Source organism: Zonotrichia albicollis, chromosome 19 (genome assembly GCF_047830755.1).
Source record: "Zonotrichia albicollis isolate bZonAlb1 chromosome 19, bZonAlb1.hap1, whole genome shotgun sequence".
NCBI classification, from domain to species: Eukaryota; Metazoa; Chordata; class Aves; order Passeriformes; family Passerellidae; genus Zonotrichia; species Zonotrichia albicollis.
Genome location: NC_133837.1, coordinates 10,612,175 through 10,632,737, shown reverse-complemented (window position 1 = coordinate 10,632,737; position 20,563 = coordinate 10,612,175). Strand labels below are relative to the sequence as shown.

General features: G+C 40.1%; 1 protein-coding gene across 4 annotated transcripts in view; it reads left to right on the top strand.

Annotated features, from left to right (window-relative positions):
* The window catches only part of PRKCA (protein kinase C alpha), a 152,045-nt gene that overhangs the window by 99,685 nt on the left and 31,797 nt on the right, over positions 1-20,563 (top strand). For 2 of the 4 annotated variants that reach the window (XM_074554899.1, XM_074554902.1), the window contains 4 exons: positions 7,921-8,077; positions 8,171-8,305; positions 9,045-9,141; positions 15,973-16,002. In XM_074554899.1, the coding sequence (XP_074411000.1) occupies positions 7,921-8,077; positions 8,171-8,305; positions 9,045-9,141; positions 15,973-16,002 (419 nt within the window). The remainder of the gene's footprint in view (positions 1-7,920; positions 8,078-8,170; positions 8,306-9,044; positions 9,142-15,972; positions 16,003-20,563) is intronic. The other 2 variants (XM_074554900.1, XM_074554901.1) reach the window with 1 other exon arrangement.

Sequence of the window (20,563 nt, the reverse complement as noted above, 5' to 3'; positions counted from 1 at the left end):
CATCCCCCAATTAAGTAGGTTTCTGGTTTAACAAGAAGAATGTTTATTATAACTTTGTTATGTATAAAACAATTGCCGTGCTGTTGTGGTTGAGGCTTGTCAGCACTTCCAAAAATGACAATTGTCCTGAAAGCAAGCTGCTTTTTTTTTTTTAATATAAAAAATATCATGTGGACTGAGCCAAAATGACATTTCAGGTGCCTTTTGTGTTTGTTTAACTGAAAAGGAAATTAGTAATTTCCAGTTCATGGACATATTACAAAATGCAAAAATATTCTCCTAGAATGCCATTGCTTCTAAAATAGTTACTGACAAAATTTGTAAGAATTTGCAGTTCTCAGTGCTCTCAGGCACAACATCACTGCCTTTAGCTTTGGGAAAGGAGGTGAATTAAATGTCCAGGAGGTTTAGGAACAGCAGGAAAAAGAATCAGTGATTGACTTTTTGGTTTGAGCCTTTGTCTGAATCTTTTTCAGAGGAATTGCTCTGTAGGTGTTGAACTCCTCCAGCTGAATTCCTCAATATCCCTGCTCTGCATCCTGTCTGGGTTGTTAATTAGTTCCTGCTGATTCCTTCCCAGCCAGCCTTGATTGAGCGCAAAACATTTCCAACATTTGTGCTGCTGAAGGGGCCCCACGCTGGTGTTGGTGCAGATCCGTGGGCATCCCGAGTGTGCCAGCCCCACCAGGGCACAGCTGCAGGTTGGGATCCTGTTTGGATCTGATCTCATCTGTTCTTGATCTGTGGTTCATCTGGCACATCCAGATTTCTCTTTTCTGCCTGCTTCTCTCGAGGTGCCTTTTGTTTCCAGGGCACACACACCGAGTGTTTTCCTGAGAACATGTTGGAAACTGGGCTGGCTTTTCATTCCCACTGAATTCTAGGAAGGAGCTGCCCAGTGGCTCCCTCAGATTATTCACAATCTCCAACTTGGCAGGTTCTGAATGGAATTAATTGTGAGAATAATTCAGTCCTGGGTATAAACACATTGAATTCCAATTAGTGAAGTCAGATCTTCAACCCAGGTGCATCAGTGTGGGCACCCAGGTTTTTCTGTGGGAACTGTAGGGGCTCTGCAGCACCAATTCCCAAAGGAGCTGGAATTTTGGATTGATACCCTCTGATACCAACTGATATCAGTGGTTGGTTGATATCCTCTGCCATAACCTCACCACCTTCTCCAGGGCTGCCCCGTTCAATGCTCATTTGTGCTGTAATTCTTAAACATCAGTGGTTTGTTTCCAATGGTTGAGTTACTTGCTCGAGAGTTGAGTTGAATATTAATAATTTATGGCACTTGCAGCACAGAAATGTGGTAGTTTTCTTTTTATAGCAACACTCTTGCATATTTCTGAAATCTCTGAGTTCGTGACCCTTTCACAGGTTGGATTGACGTGGGGGGTTTGCACTTAAGCATAGTAAAGTGCTTTTTGCTATTCTTAATCTCTGCTTTTTACACTGAATTTTCTTCCCCTGATGTGTGCTAAAAGTTTTTTCACTCTTACATTTACTCCTTGACCCATCTTATAATTTAGGGCTCTTCTGAGTGAGCTCGTAGGTGGTTGAATCACAGTTCTGATTTTTTTAACTTTATTTTTTGAATTATTTTTATAGTGAAAGAACAATAACCTTTGGGAGAAAAATAACCCCATCTGGTGCACTGATATATAAAATGCTGCCATGATATTGAGACTTGAAACTGTGACCTCTCAGGCACTGGGAGTTGGATGTGACAGCAGCTGACAGGGAGGATCTGCCCTCCTGACACTCATTTACAGACAGGATGGTGGAGACTCTGATTAAAACACATACAGGCACAGCCCAGAATATTCTGGGGGGTTTTAACTGTGTTTTCCTAAGCTGTAAGGGTCAGAAAATGTGGTTTTATTCTTCAGTGGTGCTGCTGTTATTGAGGAGCAGAGGAGAGCAGAGGTTGGGAGCACACAGCAGGCTCTGCAGCAATGATCTCCCCAGGAGCTCTGGGCTCCCCACTGGACATTCCCCAGGTTTTTTGTGAATATTTTTTATGAATATTTTTTATGAATGAGCCATCTCCTGGCACTGCATGTTAATGTCCTGTCGTGCAGCTGGGGCAGGAGCCTGCGCCCAGGCAGGCTGGGGACACAAACTGCAGAGTTTTGGCTCATTTCAAGATTCTCATCAAAACTGCTTCCTTAAAAGACCCCGCTGTGCACACTGTGATAATTTTATTTTGATTTTCTAGGTCAGTGGTAGTGTCTGTCTTTGTTAGCATTCAATTCGTATATCTACAGCTGATTTTAAAAGGGAGCATAAATGAATATTCTGGCTGTTTGACCTGCTTTTGTAGCAAATCCCAAATAATTGTTTCCATGTGGGAGACATTTTAAACATCTCAAAAAATATGAATCTCATGGTTTGCTTCACTAATATCTTCTTTCTGACATTCCCAGAACCTGCAGGGTTGCTGCAGTCATTACAGGGAAAGCTGTGCCTTCAGCAATGCCAGCCCTGGTGACAGCTAAAAGCTTCCTTCCCACTTCAGTCATTAAATTCACTTTACCATGAAGAAACAGGCAATGCAAGGTGTTTAAAAAAAACATTAATTTTTCAGAATGGCCATCTGCATGCATCCAAAAATATTAACTAGATCCTATATATTTATATAAGATAAGAATTAGAAATGTAACAGCCTGAAGCCTTTTCCAGATTATTTGATCCATCTTGTGGTAAGATTTTTGTTTCATTAAGCAGCTGTCCTACCCAGAAGTGCATATATTTTAAAATGGTATTTTTTGTAAAGATAATCTCCATTAAAACTAAAATAGAATTGTTTCTAAGAGATTTCCTGGTGAGCTTGAGCCTCGAGAACCTATTGCAGACAGAAGAAATTAGGAAGAAGTATTAGGGATGATGGCACATTTTTTGTTAGTAGGAGAGAATATCTCAATAAATACAGAGGAATCAAGTCTCAGGCAACACTGGTTTATTTTTCATCTTGTTCTGGACAAGGATATTGTTCAGCTGTTCCTTGTACATCACCTGCACAGTGCAAATGTTCATTCTGCTGCCATTTTCAGGGCTCAGGCACTGGGCTGGGGAGGGATATGAAAAGAAATCTTCCCTAGTTATGGAATAGAGAAAAGTCTAATCTCTGAAAGCCTTTTAGTGATGAGAAGCAGAGACTGAAAATTGCCTGGAAAGCAGGATTTGTTTCAGTCAGTTGTACCTGTGAGTCACAAGCACAGAAAGGAAGAGTTCAGTGAGTTTAAATAAAATCTCCTAAAAAATCTTCAGTGAAAGCTGTGCTTTGGAGGTAGCTTTGGGTTTTGCATGCAAAGAATACAAATCCAAAAATGAGAAGAAAGACTGTTTTCAGTATTAGGAAATGTTTTAAACTGTGATTGAGGGGTGCAGGGGGCACTGGGGAGAAACTTCCTTGGTTGGGAGTGCAGGATCCTCTGTCCCTCACTGAGCCATCTGGAACTGGGCAAATAACAAAATCTGCACCAGAAACTTCTTCAGGAGGCAATGAGAATTTTGGAGCAATTTAAGAGTGCTTTGTTGTGAGAAGACAGGAGCTTTATGATGTGTTGGAGGTAACAACAATCCCACTTTTCCTTCATTTTTCTGGATCCTACACCAGGTGAGACCACTGGAATCTTGCAGTGTCTCCTAAAGCAACTTTTGGCACGAGGGTGAGAAAATTCTGCTCATCTCAGCTGCCTGCAGAACTAAAGGATTGGCAAGAAGTGCTTGCTGTGATTAGTAAACTGGTTTATTATCCACATTATCCCAAATTATCCTAATTTGGGAGTTCAGGAAAAAGGGAGCTGTGACTCACTTGTGAAGGAACTGAGTGGACTCATGCTCCAATCACTCAGCTTTGTTCTGGGGACAGAAACATTTATTTAGTCATCCCCAAGATTAAATTTATCTCCTGGTACCACAAGAAGCTGTAAATCCACAACTGCACATGGCTTGCAACTGCACAATCTCATGGAAAAAAGTTTTAGCTTTGTCATCCTCTCTCTGAATTCCTTAAAATCCTGCCTGAAGTTCTTCTCTTTACAAGAAATGTTGGTTGTTCTCCGTCAGCCCACTCTGTTTTATTTAGGTTTTTATTTAAAGGATGGATACCTACGAAGCAGCTCTGTATTTGCTCATGTCCTCACACTATTCCTGGAAAGGTGGGTGTCCCAATTTTAGCAGTGGCTCCTGGATGGGTACTGCAGGTTTATAAGCAGTACTTGATAGAAGAGCCATAGGACAATCATCAAATAATCTGAATTTTCCACTGAATACCCATTTATGATCTCCATTAACAAGGAGGAGGGAAATGGCACATTTTGTCCATAATGCAAGTTGACCTTTTTTTTTCTGGGTTTTAGAAGAAAACCTGAGCAAGACTGGATTTGTTGGAGCCATCAATCCGTGCTTCTCTTGGTTGTCTTTTTATCTGTGGGCTTTCTCAGTCCCATTAAGAATCCAATCTGAACAAAACATTAATGAATTTTTTCCTGGTGGCTTTCCTCAGTACTGAGATTGTTATCAGCCCTGATATTTATGGCAGAAAACTGACATGCAGTATTTCAGGTTTCTACCCAGAGTGAGGCTGAACTGCACCTCTCTTCAACCTTCTCTAATTTAGAGTAACATCTCTGTCACAGTGTAGAGTTTAATTAACCAATAATTACCAAGCAGGATGAGATTGCTTGCTATGGTTACAATTAGAGCAGAATTCAGCTGCTGTACATTGATATTTTTTTTTTGGTGGAGTTATTTTTCATTTAACTTTCTCAGCCACACACAAGAAATATTGCCTTTGGTGGGGAGGGGAATCTCTTCTCATGTCAATTCTGCAAGAGAGACCTGATCTGTCCTGTTAAAAATAGGGCACGCTGAGGAGATGAACCACTTCATGCTAATTCTTGATAAGCACTATTTAGCACAAGTATCATCACTCTGTTTCCTCAGGAAAAGAAGTGCTAAGTCAGTTGGAAAAAGATGTCTGAGGGTATTAATTATGCAGACAAAAGTACAAATGGGCCAGAAATCTTAAACCAGGGAGTGAGATAATGACTTCGTTAGCAGCCTGCTTTTAGCACGTGTTGCATTTTTCTTCCCAATTAATCTTTGAGCTTCTCTTTCTTGCATTTGGAGATTTTTGGTTTTTTTTTTTTTTTTTCTATTTTCTGTGTTTGCTGCAGGAGAAAGCAGCAGTTTTACACATGCTGCCAGAGCTGGTTTTGATTTGCAGCTTTTCTCAGGGCTGGGCAGGGGTGGCTTTGTCCAGGTAGAGCCTCCACATCCCCCCAGCCCATCACTCCCAATTCTGCCTCTTTCATGCTGGGCCTCTGCAGGGAAAATTTCAACATAAAACCTCATCCTGGAGATGGTAAAAATAAGCAATTTTGTTCAGAGAATTATAGCAGAAAAGTTAGTAATGTATTTTTAGAACGTGTGGAGAGTTCTGCTCCTCAATTATGGCAAAGTGCAGCCATATTTTTTTATTTTAGAAATAAAAATCAAAAAGTGGATTTTGAAGTAGTATCTGCTGTGCCAAACCTGGCAGTGCAGTCACAAAAACCAGAAGAACACTGAAAAAAAAAACCACTAAAAAAGCAGTAATAAACCCAAATATAGGATGAGAAAAAGCAGCTTGCACTGAAAGCTGTCACTTCATCCTTCACTTGCTTCATGGTTCTTAGTCCCTTTGGGATTGTAAATACTGAGCTAAAATAAGTTCTTTAATCTCAGTGTTATTCCTTGGAAGTATTTGAAGGTTCTTTTCAGTGCACTGAATTTTAAAAAATGGGTGTTTTGGTTTTTTTAAATGGGTTGAAAATAAATGTTTTTCCAGCTGACCGCAGGTGTGAAAACCTCCAGAGGGCAAACTCAGTAAATGAGAGTGGGGACAATTTCTCTGGCCTGAAAGGAATCATTTCCCCAGCTGCAAAACCCTGTCAGCTTTTTACTCATGGATTGTAGAAAAGTACAAATGAAATGGTCTGCAAGAAAACTGTGTGGTTCTGTTCTGTTCTTTTAACACACAGTGAATTTTTCCTGATATAATTCTTTGAGGAATGCACATAGTGAATAGAATTACACTTTATTCTAAAATTTTAGCCCATAAGCATTTTCTGTCTCTCCTTTTAAAACCAGAAATTTAAGAAACTTAATCTCTATCAACTGTTGGGTCAAGTTAATGTGATTCATTTCCAGCCATGATCTAATTTCATTAATTAATTTACATCAGAGTATCTGTTCTGCATGAGAATTATCTTGACAAAGTAGAATCTTCCAAAGCAGTAGCTCACATTCCTGTAGTCCTCTTATTCTATATATAAAATATAAATAATAGATTAAAAATATACATTTTATATATAACATTAATATAAATTTATTTATTAAATTTATATAAAATATATAAAATTTATATCTGAAATTATATATGTAAAATATATTAGAGAGATATATGATATATATATTATATATATAAAATATATATTGTATATATAAAATATAAAATATCTCTGTTGTTTGGATGCCTTTTAACCTCCATGCTGGGAAAGAACAAATTGAAATCCTGGGAAGGTCTAGAATTTTGGGTTTCTAATATGAAAATGCCATTTAAATGTGGGGGAAGAGGAGGACAATGCCTTGAGCAAACAGTTAAAATTTTCTCTTGCCCTGCTGAGGTGCATCCAGCAGGACAATTCCAGGAACTCTGCCTGCCCCCAGGGCAGTGTTATGTCTTTATACTAAAAACTACAAATACAATGTTTACAATTACTTTCCAATACCTATGACCTGTGTTAGACAGTGAGCTTCTACTCTAAACCAATCCAAAAGTGCCACCATCCCAGCAGAAGATGGAGGCCAAGAAGAAGAGGGAGAAAGGCTGGACACATCCAGTTCCCTCCATCTTGCCCCCATTCTAAAAAAACCCAAAATCTACTTTTTTACCTTGTGGTAAATTCACTGTCATTCTACTTTATTTGTCATGGCTTGCAGATCTTCATCTAAGGTTGGTAACTTGGTCCACAGGTCATAATCAGACCCACAGGGGCATTTTGGGCTCTGTGCCAGGGTCTGTGAGCCCCCTGGCAGGGTCTGGGCTGCTCAGGGTCCTGACATTCCAGGATATGGATATGGATATGGATATGGATATGGATATGGATATGGATATGGAATGTTGCTCAGTTGGCCAGAGCGAGGGCAGTGCTGGCCCTGCTCTCCCTTTGGGCTTCCCTGCACTCCCCAGCTGCAGTTCCTGAGTGTTCCCTCTCTCCCTGGGGATCAGGAACAGCTCAGGATAAATTAACTCGCCTTGTTTCTGCCTTTGGCATTGTCAAAATAAAAAGCTGCATTAGGATTTTTGTGAAGCTGGAGCTGCACTTGTGTTCCCTGCACTTTTCCTTTGGTTGCTGTCATGACAATGCTCCCAAGGATTCCATCTGACAGCTAATGAGCCGTGAATCTGTGGGAAGGGTGGTGCTAGAAACCTTCCAAAAAGGCTTGTGTCAAACACCTGATCCCCTGCAATCCCCTGTGATCTGCCTCTGCCTCTTACAGTATTTGCCTCCTAATCTGTGGTTGTATAACCTGAGAGTGATGAGGGAACAAAAGCACAAAGAGTTGGTACCTGCTCAGAAAAATTACAGTGATGGATTTGGGTATTTAATCATTGCGCGGCAGGGAGAGCTGCCTGGGAGCTGTGTGTTGCTTGTGAATCACTCTTCTCTCCTGTCATTGCTCCCTGCTATTCTTATAAATATCACTCAGTACAACCTTTCTTTAAACAAGTAGTTTCTCCCATGCCAAGTCTGACAGGTGGGTTTCACATCTTATTTATTTGTCAACCTGCTTCAGTAGCTCTGGCCTGACATGTAATTTCTTTTTTACAGTGATGTGTAATCCTGTGTTTTATATTGACAGTGAGAGAAGCAAAAAACCTCATTCCCATGGATCCAAATGGACTTTCAGATCCTTATGTCAAACTGAAGCTCATCCCAGATCCTAAGAATGAAAGCAAACAAAAAACAAAAACCATCCGTTCTACCCTGAATCCTGACTGGAATGAGTCATTCACGTTGTGAGTGTAACACCCTGATTTCCTGGGGGTCTTTGGATGCATTTTATTGTTTCTTTTGGTGTTGACAGCTCCTCCATTTCTCTCCTTTTTTAGTAAATTAAAACCTACAGACAAAGATCGCCGGTTATCCGTGGAGGTCTGGGACTGGGATCGAACCACCAGGAATGATTTCATGGGATCACTCTCTTTTGGGGTGTCAGAGCTTATGAAAATGCCAGCCAGTGGATGGTAAGAGTTTCTGAAAAGAGAAGGAGAGAATATATCACCAAAAGTTTTAAAACTTGTCCTTTTTTTTTTCAATGTGATCTACCTTTTATTTGAGGTTTTCACTGTGTTTCAGGCTATAAATTCACTGAAGTGCAACTAAACCTAGGAAACACAGGCTATATATATCAAAGGGGGATAATAAAACAATTCTTTTTCTTTTATGGTGTTCCTGAAACTTCTGCTGGAGCCAGGAGCTGCTGCAAACTCAATTCTGTGAACACAGTCTTGTGATACAAATTTTATTTTTATCTCCAATATGATGTGTTCAATACTTGGTGTATCATGTTATATATAGCTCTGCAAATTCAAAGCACATGGAAACTGATCTCATAAAGTGCCACCTCATTACCTGCCAGGAGAAGGTAGAACTCATCACATCTCCAGAAGGACATTTCTCCAAAGGCAGTTGTGTAGGGCTATGGAAGCACTGGAGACAAAGGGTTGGAGTCTCCCATCAAATCCCAGCATGAGTGGGAAGAATCTCCTTGTCCATTAAACTGCCCTGGCAGATAGCTTGGGATGAAAGATCTGATTTCAGGTAAAATATCTTCTATTTCTGAGTTTGCTTCAGGTCTTTGAGATCAGTTCTTTGCATACCTGTGACATTGATACAAACCACACGCAAACAACAAAATCAGATTTTTAAATCTATCAGGAAAAAAACATAAAGTCACCATTTTTTTTCTGAAATCTGTCACAGGTACAAGCTGCTGAATCAAGAAGAGGGTGAATACTACAACGTTCCAATTCCAGATGCTGACGATGATGGAAATGCAGAGCTCCGACAGAAGTTTGAGGTGAGGATTAAACACAGATGTGTGCAACTAAATATTGCATTTATTCTTCACTGCAAAAAAAAAAAAAATCTGTTAAACGATACATATGTTAGAGTGCTCCTATTTCTGTCCCTGTGACAGCTCTGTGTGTCTGTGGTTTTCTTGAAGATTGGACCAAATGGTTTAATTCAGACATGGCATCATTTTCCTGACACTTCAGCTTCTCTGCTATGACACTTAGAAGTTGGTATTTTTAAATATGTTATGTCAAGTATATGTAATAATTTCAATGTCTTTTAACAATTGCTGCAAGATCTGCCATCCACTATCACTGATATCTGCATTATTTGACAAATGAAATCCTCAGAAACAATGGTACTTTAATACTTTGAATGTTTCGCACTGTAACTTGGGGTGTTTTAAGAAAATACTTTCAATGTTCACACTTTGGAGCTTTACAGTCTTTGCAGAAGGTTTTTATGTGAAACTCTGATCTCTGTAGTGTGGGGAAGGATGTTGATTTTTTAAGGTATGGCTGGGTATGTACAAATAAGTAAATCCAGAGGAAAGTGATGCTTTTTGCAGTGTCCTGCCTCCCGTGGTGCCAGCTGGAGAAGTTGGTAGCCACAGGGGTGTTCCCGTGTGCCACACAAAGGAGTTTTTTTGTTAATGATCAGATTCTGCCTCTTCTGACAACCACAGCAAGAATCACAACAAAATATTTGCAGGCCAGTGAGCCCAGGAGCAGGACAGGTATGGCCTGGGGTAGGAGGGGTTTGCAGGTTTGCTCCTCTCCCTGCCTGGAAATATTCCAGGCTGCACTTTCCAACCTTAGCCAAGCTGTTTATCCAGACATAATGAATGTACCTGTTGTGCATAAACAAACCTGCCTGTTCCTTTCAACCTGAAATGGCAATTTTCTATGTTCACCATCAGGCAGAATTCTCCATTGTTATTATAAAAGATGGGTTAACCCACGAAAGTGAGGAAAAACGACACATGTTCAACTTGCAAGAAGGAAAAAGAAAAGGTGCTCCAATTTCTTCTGAACCCATTTGGATCAGCTCCCATGTCTGCAGCATGAACTATGATTTTTGTTACACATTTGAGAAGTATTTGAGCCTCCATTCCATTTTCCTTTCTTTACAGTCGTGATCTGACCAGTGTGATTTCATTTTGCTGCACTAGGTCATTTGCTATTCAAGATCATTTTTGGTTTTTATCCTCCCTAGAAAGAATAGCTTCAAAAGTAATTCTGTCCATGTTTCTGTGCATTATGCTGAGTCTGGAATTGGGTGAATATTTATATATTGGTGATATAGGTATAAAAATTTATCTGTTTTTTCTCAGGTTAGAGACAGCACAGAGACAAGTCACTAAAACTGTCCAGTTAAAAATGTCAGATATTCACATACAATGTGTTTGCATATTGAATTTAGCCTCTGAGGTTGATTTTAATCCTGCTGTAAATACTTTGGTTGCAGGAGGAACAGTCAGGGTTTATCCATGTCCTGAGAGGATTGATGTGAAACTACTGGACCTGGTCTCAGAGACAGCAGTCTCACCACGGGGCAGCTCTGTCTCAGAAATGATTAGTCTGTCTCAAAGTCTAATTAGTTCAGCCCCAGCCCTGTGTATTTGAGGCTCTCCCTGTTCTGGGCCAGTCTGCTCGGTGCTGTTTGAGTGGCTGAATTAATCCAGGGAAGGCAGTGGGTCTTCAGCAGGCACACAGTGTCTCCAGTAATTGGAATTTCCCACGCTGGACAATGAACAGTTCTAAAAGTGATGATAAATGAGATTATTGGTAGCTGAACAAACCCTGGAATTGTCAGGGGCCAGGGCTGGTGTACTGTGGTGTTACATGGCTGGAGGGTTTGGCTTCACCCTCTTTCCTTATCTCAAAATTTCTCATGATGAGAAGGAGCAGAGGGAAGCAGAGCCCTCATGGAATATTATCCTTGGTTCCAAGGGGCATCACTGTGGTGGATTCTGAGAATTCACAGCACAGATGTCTGAATGGTGGTATTTCACTTATTAGCTATTCTGGTATGGCACAGAAGTGGTGCTGACTCTGATCATCTTCTGCTTTATTTCTGTTATCATTTATATCCTGCCTTGCACAGGCATCTTATTTTAGGTGCCCTGTAATAAGGAACAAGTAGACAGCACTGAGAAAAATGCTGCTATTTGTGACTTAATGACATCATCTAAATAAATATTTCCACTGTTCTAAAATCAGCTTTGGAGCCTTACAGGAAGAGGATTGCAGGTCTTGACTGCCACTTTCCTGGGGGAGTGAATTTGTCAGGAGATGAAAAATACAGGTGGACCAAGGGGTCTCATGTGCCACTTCCCATTTATCAGTTTGTGGAAGGAGAAACTCCAGAATTCTTCCCAATCCAGTCTGCACTTGCAGTGCTTGATCTATTTTTTAATATGTGACCATGTGATTGGTAGCCAAGCTACACTGATTTAACTTGGAGTACAAAATGACAACAATTTCCACAAAAATATAAAATAAATAATTATGGCCTTCAGAGTAAAGGGCTGTGTACAAACCTAAGCCAAACAAGAGCAGAGAAACTTTAGGATTAGGATTTCATTGTTTCGTATTAAGGAAGAGTAAGATTATTTTCAGCTTACAGAAGGCCCGAGAGTAAATAAATTTAGAATTTCTGAAAGCACTTTCTGATCTTGAAAATGGTAAGATGTTCAGAAAATTGACTTTGCCCTTTTAAATAAAGTTTAGAAATGTGGGTTGGAGGACCTCCAAGACCACTTAGAAGCTACTTCCCATTTAAACCAGAATTTTCAGAATGTCTGCCTGCATCTGTATTTCAGGCAGCTTTAAGATTTGGCCTCAAACTCATTGATCTCAAACCGTTTACACTCTACCACCACATCCTCTTTGCACATCACCTGCACAGCCCAGATTTCTTTTGGAAATGTGGCTTTGAGCCACAGCAATCTCATGGAAATGCTGCTTTGCTCACTGAACTTCCTAGCGCTTATTCTTAAGTAATTTATTCAATGTAAATATATAATATAATATAATATAATATATAATATAATATAATATAATATAATATAATATAATATAATATAATATAATATAATATAATATAATATAATATAATCTTAATAAAAATATAGTAATTATTAAATACTCTAAAGATTATAAATAAGTTAATAATAATAGATTCAAATCTTCTCTTCACTTACATTTGCAACTGAATGCTCAAAAGTCTTTGTCATGAGAAGTTTCCTCATGGCCCTTTCTTCCACATCTGAATCAGCTGAAAAATGAACACCCAACCTTTGTCCAGAATGGATCCTCTCAACAAATGGGACCAAGTTTGGAAAAAAAAAGAATTGAGGATAGTGCTTTTTTTATCTTTTATATTTTATTGCAAGGAGTTTTCATATTATATTCTATGTATAATCTACATGAGCCTGTATGTAGAAATTGAGGGATATTATGCAGAGGTGCAATGCAGTATTTTCTACACAACAAATTGTATTTAATCTACATATTTTCTGGATTTCACCTCTCACTAAAACTCACAGATCTATTATCTGCTCATTTAGCAGTGTGATCAAATCTGTCCTCAGTGATTTATACATGATACATCATTATTAATATGTAGAGATAAAAATACACTCCTGTAGGAAGTGGAGGCAGGATAAAATCTGTCACTATTTTTCAGTTGCTTCTAACCTTTAGTTGTGAATTTTCTCTGTGGAATGGCATTATTTGTGGCCATCTCAAAATGAAACTCCCTTCTCACCAGGCATATTCAGAATAATTGTGGCTGCTCCATAATTGTCCGTGCTGAAGTTGCCATGGGAACTCCCAACAGTCCCAGGTGCCTCCATGGACCCAAACTAGGAAATCTGCTAACTGCAGCATCTCCTCTTGGTTTTGTACTTATTTCCTTCTTCCAGTACTTTTCTAGTCAAAGAAAAAAGCAGAATATTGAAATATTGTAACCTTCTGGTATTTTTTCCTACCTGGTTGTGATTTGAGCAGTAAGGTGCCTTTGCCATTTAGGGCATCATTCTTTTTTTCCTGAATTTGGGGGGGAAAATGTGCAAATTCTAAAACTTCTGTTGTGATATATTATTTTAGTTTGGCCAAGCCCTTTTTATTTCTTGTGCTTAGTAAGGCACTTCTTGATACTTAAATATCACCTTAGAGTAATAATAGAGTAATACTGATTTAAAAATAGGCTGGTGAATTGTTTTATGATCTCTCCCCTTCTTTCCACATCACCAGCACTGGGAAATGTTATTAAAAATAAAGCAGCTGTTATGGCCCATATAAAGGATTTTTTTTAATTAAACAAAGAACAGAGCAGCCATAATCCTTACCCATGGACACATTTACTGAGCATGGGGTGTGTTGGTGATGGGAGCAGGCTCAGTCACCACACCCAGCTCTGGCAATTGCAGTGATCCCAGCACATTGCTCTGAGGGAATGGGATTCTGCTCATAAACCCCTCATTTTAGAGCATCTCTGGGAGGACACACAATGCTCCTCCTGGTGCACACTCTTCACATGTCAGATATGTTCTTTTCTTCTAATTATTTCCTCCAGTGTAGCTCTCTGGGTGGCTTTGACAGAAGCAAAATCCTTCCCTTAATTTCTGAGAGCTCTGAGTGCTGTCCCACCCCAGGGACTGTCCCTGCGCCCTGGGAGGGGACAGACACCCACATCCACATCCCTGGCTTTGAGTCCTGTTTGTGTGAGAGATTCCAGCTGCTTTGACCATGGAATTGCTGATGCAGCTCCCTTTTGCAGCCCGGAAAGGAGGAGAGGGGGCAGAGCTGAGAGCAGGGTGGGTGTTGTGTCTGAGCACTGCAAGTGGTCACTGGTGGTGACATTTTGGTGACCTCTCAGTGCTTCCAAGCAGAGCTGTCATTATGATCCCAAAGAAAATATCTTCTAAAATGCCTTCTCATTATTGTGATCCTAAAGAAAATGTCTTCTGAAATACCTTCTCGTTTGAAGGATAGCAGGACAGATGTGGAGCTTGGCCATCAGGCTCAGTGATAAACACCTGGAGCCTCTCCAGTGGTGCAGGATCTGAGAGATATTTCTGCTCCTGAGCCCCTCCAGGGTGCAGGGCAGCACTTTGTTAGACCAAACTTGTGTGTTAATCCTTGTGCAGGCCCAAATTTCCAGCCCAGAAGCCTCAGGCTGTGTCTGTGCACACAGCTCGTGGATTTACAGCATCAGGCCTCTCCTTGTGGCAGCACAGCTGGTGTTAAACAGGGCAGAAACTGTCCCCAGAGATCAAGGTACAATGATGAGTTTTGTTGCTGTTACAGTCTGAAAAACCTTCCTTTTATTTATAATTTCTTCTCTGACCATCAGTACATCAGTTCAGATTGTTTCAATGTATTTTTTAGATCTTTACCACTCTTAATTTTTTTAATCCATTTCAGTCTGCTTCATTAGAAAGGAGAAGGCCAGAACTTTCTTAATCTGGCATTTTTCTGACATTCACAAAAACTTCAGGTTAGAAGTACATTTTATTTCTTTCCTTTAATACTGACCAGGACATCCTGGAGCTGTCTTTATCTGAGCTGGAGGCTGGGGGAAATGTTGCAGTTGCATTGCCAGGGCCATTGCAGATACTCCAGGGACTTCAGTGGCTTCTTAAGAGCCCAGTGAGTTTTCTAATTTAATCTGTTTTCATTCAGAAAATCCACTCCAAACAAACAAACACACAACCACAAAACCCCCAAGATGAACTGTAGAGGAGTTTGTGATTTTGTCAATTTGTGACTTAAGTTCTCCAGGTCTCTGTAAAGTGTTACAAGGGCTGGGAAGGAAACATTACTTTTACATCTTTGCCCCAGAGCTGTTACACTGCAGTTACTTTATTTTTTTTTTTTTTTAATAAATAAAAGATATGGTCTCTTCCATGTCTGTATTTAACAAATATTCATTCCCACTTTGAAGCTTCAGGCAGGTCAGCAAAGGGGACATGGAAAGAGCAATAACATCGCTGACACTTCAAGTTGCAAATGACAAGATGAAATTTACTTTTCAGGAAACAGAAACTGAGCCACACTGAAATCATGACCAGCCAAAATATCACTGGCACATCAATCCACACTCATTATGCATAAAGAGATATAAAAAGAAGAGCTGCTTTTTTTGGCCATGGCACTCATTCCTATTTTTAAATTGTGCATATTTAATCATTAGAGAATAGTTTGCAGCATTATAGAGATGCTGTTAGATGACTCCATCTGTTCTGTACTATAGTTTGGCAGGGGGAATTCCCATATGCAGTTGTCTGGAGGTTTCCCATCCACTCACCACAGCTCAGACTGGAGAACTTGAAATTCCTTAACTAGATGGCACAAATCTCTGCTTTCAGTTTGCTGATTCCTTAAGGCTTTTCTCACTGGGATGTGATTTGAGGTGACGAATTTCAAATATCACGTTGATGGCAGGGATTTCCTCATCTCTTCTATAACAATGAAATGTGTGTTGCAAAACAAGGCAAGGACAAATACCCTAAACCGCTGTGTGCTGTCACCCCTGCTCAGGGCTGGGAGCCCCGGTGCCCCTGGCCAGCTGTGCACAGCTGGAGGCTTTGCCAGAGCTGTTCCATGCATGGGCTGTGTGTGTGTGAGCTGAGGAGCAGCACAGCCCTGCCTGTGGGGAACGCCCTTTGGTTTGTCCTGGGTTTCCTGTGCTTCACAGACGTGTCCATTTCTGTAGTGCTGCTGCTGCTGTGTCTGTATTTGTTTATTTCTGCTGCTGATTGTGGGTGCTGTGCTGTGCCAGCCTGTTACTAACCACGCAGTGTTTCTCCCTCTCCTGTCTCTTGCAGGACTGTCATGTAAATATCCACTTCTTCAAGGTAGTTTTCTCCTTGGTGTTCTCCTACACACAACTTCCTTTACCAACATCTGAAGTTTATTCAGTTTAATTTCATTTTCACCGGTTTTTAAGGATGCACTTGTTTTTTTTTCCACTTGGAGCTTTTCTGATTTGTATTTAAAAACTTAGAAATTGATATGATTTAAATTATCCATAAATAATTGAAGTATACATCAATAAATAATTGCAATTATACTTCATAATATTTCATAAATATATATAATGAATATATATGAAATATATAATACTATAGAGATTTAATATAATACTATATAATACTTTGTAATAATATTTCATATTCATGAAATATTATGAAGTATTTTAAATTTCTTTTTAAAAATCAGTATGAAGTATTCACAATTTGTTCCATAATTTGTCATAAAGTGATCCCCAGATTAGAATTTTACTACAAAAAAGAGTGATCAAACCTGAGCTTCATAATAACGATATTTCATATTCATGAAATACTATGAAGTATAATTTTTAATTTATTTTAAAACAATTCAGTATGAAGTATTCACAATTTTTTCCCTAATTTGTCATAAAGTGATCCCCAAATTAGAATTTGCTACAAAAAAAAAAAGAATTATCAAACCTGAGCAGGTGCATTGTGGCTTTTTTTTTGGAGGAATTAGTTAAATGAGCGCCACCTTCTCATGGAAAATGGAAAAAGGTGCATCTTTAATTTGAAAGACATTCATGGAACTTGAAGTAACTTTCACAGATGAAATAATGCTCATGGTCACTGTATATTTAAATAGATAAATTTAGAGCATGCATGTTTTATGATTTAACGTAGTACATCTATTGCTGGATGTTACTGTTATATTGTAGGAGATATTGCCCATGTGCACAGATGCTCTGATACCTGAAATTCCAGTTCACCTTCCTTGTTTATTTCTCATTTTGCTCCTTTCACTATTCCCACATCACTGAGTTACTGCCATAAAGTTGCATCTCAGCACTGAGAATTTAAATGTGTTTTGTTTCTATTTGCATGTATCTCTAACAAATTATCTTGCTTTATTAGGGCAAAGGCCACTGGCACAAACCACACTTTCTGTTTCATACATTGGTGAAGTTACAATTTTGATTAAAATTTGAAGCTCCTGTGTTGTAAACTGTGTTCTAAGAATCTAAGATTATTGAAGCCATTATCATCTTCAAATAATATTTTTACAACTGAAGCTGACCTGGAGCACTTTACATTATCGCTCAAGACTTAAAAACTTAATATAAAAAACATGTTATTTTTAAAGAGTTGTTTATATTATTAATGCATGATTTTCACAAATGTTCTGACACTGAACCAGAAAAATTAAACTAACCACTTTCCTTAACCTTGATTTTTTATCTCAGAAAAGCCTGAGCAGAAGAGAATTGCCCTTCCTCAGTCCTTTACAACTCTTCATTTTGAATATAAAATCACCTGGCGGTTTCGTTGGTGAAACCTGTTTGATGCTGGCAAGTTTCTCTGCTTAAATGCATTTTTAAACCAGAGCAAAAGTCACCCTGATAAAATGCATCTGGCAGAAATAGGAAGTTTTGTCACCTCATTGGAAAATCCAGGCCTTGAAGAGCAGTGATAGAAGCTGACAAAAGTCCTTGGTTAATTCATGTTTCCCCCATAGGAGTGCGCCCTAAAAAAGGATTGAAGGGTTTCCCACAGCTGCTGCTTCACAGGCAAAATTCCTGTTTATTCCTGGTGGATTATAAACATGAATTCCATCAGGGCAAGCTGGCATTCTGTTTCTATGGGGACACTCTGGAATTCAGTGAAGAATATAAAAAATCTCATTGATGGCACAATATATCATGTTTATTTTCTGTCTTTTCTCAGCAAATCAGCATAAATCCCCTGCTTGCTGCTGGCAGTGAGCTGAGCCTTGAGCTTGGCCCAGGAGCATCCCTGGGGGGGATCCTGGTCCAGGAGATCATGGCCCAGGAGATCATGGTTCAGGAGATACCTGTGCTAGGAGATCATGGTCCAGGAGAACATGGTTCAGGAGATCATGGTCCAGGAGATCCCTGTGCCAGCAGATCATGGCCCAGGAGAACATGGCCCAGGAGATCTCTGATCTAGGAGATCATGGTCCAGGAGATCATGGTCCAGGACATCCCTGTGCCAGGAGATCATGGCCCAGGAGATCATGGTTCAGGAGATCATGGTCCAGGAGATCCCTGTGCCAGCAGATCATGGCCCAGGAGAACATGGCCCAAGGAGATCTCTGATCTAGGAGATCATGGTCCAGGAGATCATGGTCCAGGAGATCCCTGTGCCAGGAGATCATGGCCCAGGAGAACATGGCCCAGGAGATCTCTGATCTAGGAGATCTGTGATCTAGGAGATCATGGCCCAGGAGATTCCTGTGCCAGGAGATCATGGTCCAGGAAAGCATGGGCCAGGAGATCATGGCCCAGGAGATCATGGCCCAGGAGATCCCTGTGCCAGCAGATCATGGCCCAGGAGAACATGGCCCAGGAGATCTCTGATCTAGGAGATCATGGTCCAGGAGATCCTGGTTCAGGAGACCATGGCCCTGGAGATTATGGTCCAGGAGATCATGGCCCAGGACATCATGGCCCAGGAGATCCCTGTGCCAGATCCTCGTTCAGGAGACCATGGCCCTGGAGATCCCTGTGCCCGGAGCATCTCTGGGAGGGACCTGTGGGAGTCCCTTGGTGTGGGGCTGCTGGGGAGGTTCCATCCCAGGTTTGCAGGGCTGGAACTGGAAGGAAGCAGCAGGAGCAAGTGGAGGAGGAAGGGCAGCATTCCTGAGGGTAACACAGCAATTCTGAGCTAGGAATGAGTAAATGTAAATAAATGAATTTATAATATCACAGCAAATGGGCGATACTGTGAATATTTGTGTGTGGAATAATCAGACACTGGGAAGGGCCACACACCTATCCTGCCTTTGCCCCACTGCAAAGTGTGTATTTAAACAGATTATTTCTCAACATCATGCAGAAAACACCTTCATCTGTGTGTGTGAGAGAGATAAATCATTTCAGAGCACATTAAGATTTGGATGCAGAATCCCAAGGTTTTAAAATCAGTCCTGCTCTGCAGCTTTGAATGGCTGGTGGGATTTGATTGCAGGGATTTGCTCTAAGATCAGGGAGAACTGAAGTCCTTAAAACTTCTTTTCGAACAGAATTTTAATTTTCTTTATTCCTTATTGAAATAAGGTTTATGCTTAAAAGCAAATTCCACACTCTAGGTTTTTTTATTATTGAAAACTAGCAGTAATTTGCATAATTAAAGAATGGAAGAGCATATAGAAAAGCAATTCTTCTTTTGACACTTAGGGGTTTGCTGTTGCAGCATCCTGTTTGCTTTTGGGGATTTTTATTACCACCACCACAGGATACTTCTGCAAGAATTCTTGAATATTATTCCTAGGCAGCCTCTTTAATTACATTTCATCTCGTTAGGCACTGCTCTGTTGCAGGGGGGAGAGTGTTTGGCAATAAAGGCAGGAAACAAAGTGGACTCAGGTGGCTGCAGGATTATTAAACAGATTAAACATGTTGACAGTGCCAAATGGGGAACTGGAAACTCTTCCCTCTCTGGATTTCACAGCTCACACAGACAGACATTGCTGTCCAGGGCAATATCCCCTGGAATTCCTGTCTGGGGATAGATCCATCCCTTCCCCAATGTCGTTCATAGTCCTTTGACTTCACTATCTTAATTTTCTGGGGAATATGGTTCCCTCCACCTTGTGCCTGGCACATTTGGGAATATTTTAGAAATTGTGTGTCCAGGTACTTCACACAATTCTAACTTCTGTCCAATAGGACAAAAACAGTTTAAGGAAAATAAATGAATAGGGAATTTTGTAACAAACCCCACAGAAAGGTCTGTTGAGAAGCCCCATGATATATTAAACTGTTGTCTTGTCCTTTCAGATTCCCTTTTTTTCTTTATCCTAAGTAAAATTGAGGTTGAGAAAATAATTTCTCCTCAGAGTGAGAAACCACAAGAGGTCAGCAAAGAACAGGGAAAAGCTCCCAGAGCTGAGCTGGCTCCTGCAAAAGGCCTGAAAAGAAGGAAATCATCCACAATGTTTGTGTATATACATCCTTAGAAAATACAAACCCGTTAATTTAATCCATAATTTCAGTAAAATTCAGGATAATATTTTTCCCACGGCCCTTTATTCAAGTTTGATAACTGATGAGAATTATCCCTCTAATCAAAAAATTTTATAATTGCAGGTGTAAAAGCAGGTTCTGCTCTGCTCACCTCGGGATTGCTCAGCCCTGCACTTTGGTGGCTTCAGGAGTGGGGTTCCCCTGGATTGGACATGCTTCCTGCAAAAGGCATTTTTAATCCTGTTCACATACAGCACAAATCTTTGTTGCAGGCAAATCCTTTAAATAAATTTATTACTAGTAATTAACAGGGTAAATACAAAACAATTTTAAGAGGAGGAGGAGAGGAAATGAGGGGAAAAGTAAACTAAAGGCATGAAATAGTTGGTATTTAAGTCCCAGGTAGAGTTTTATCACCCACCTCATTTATATCTCTATGA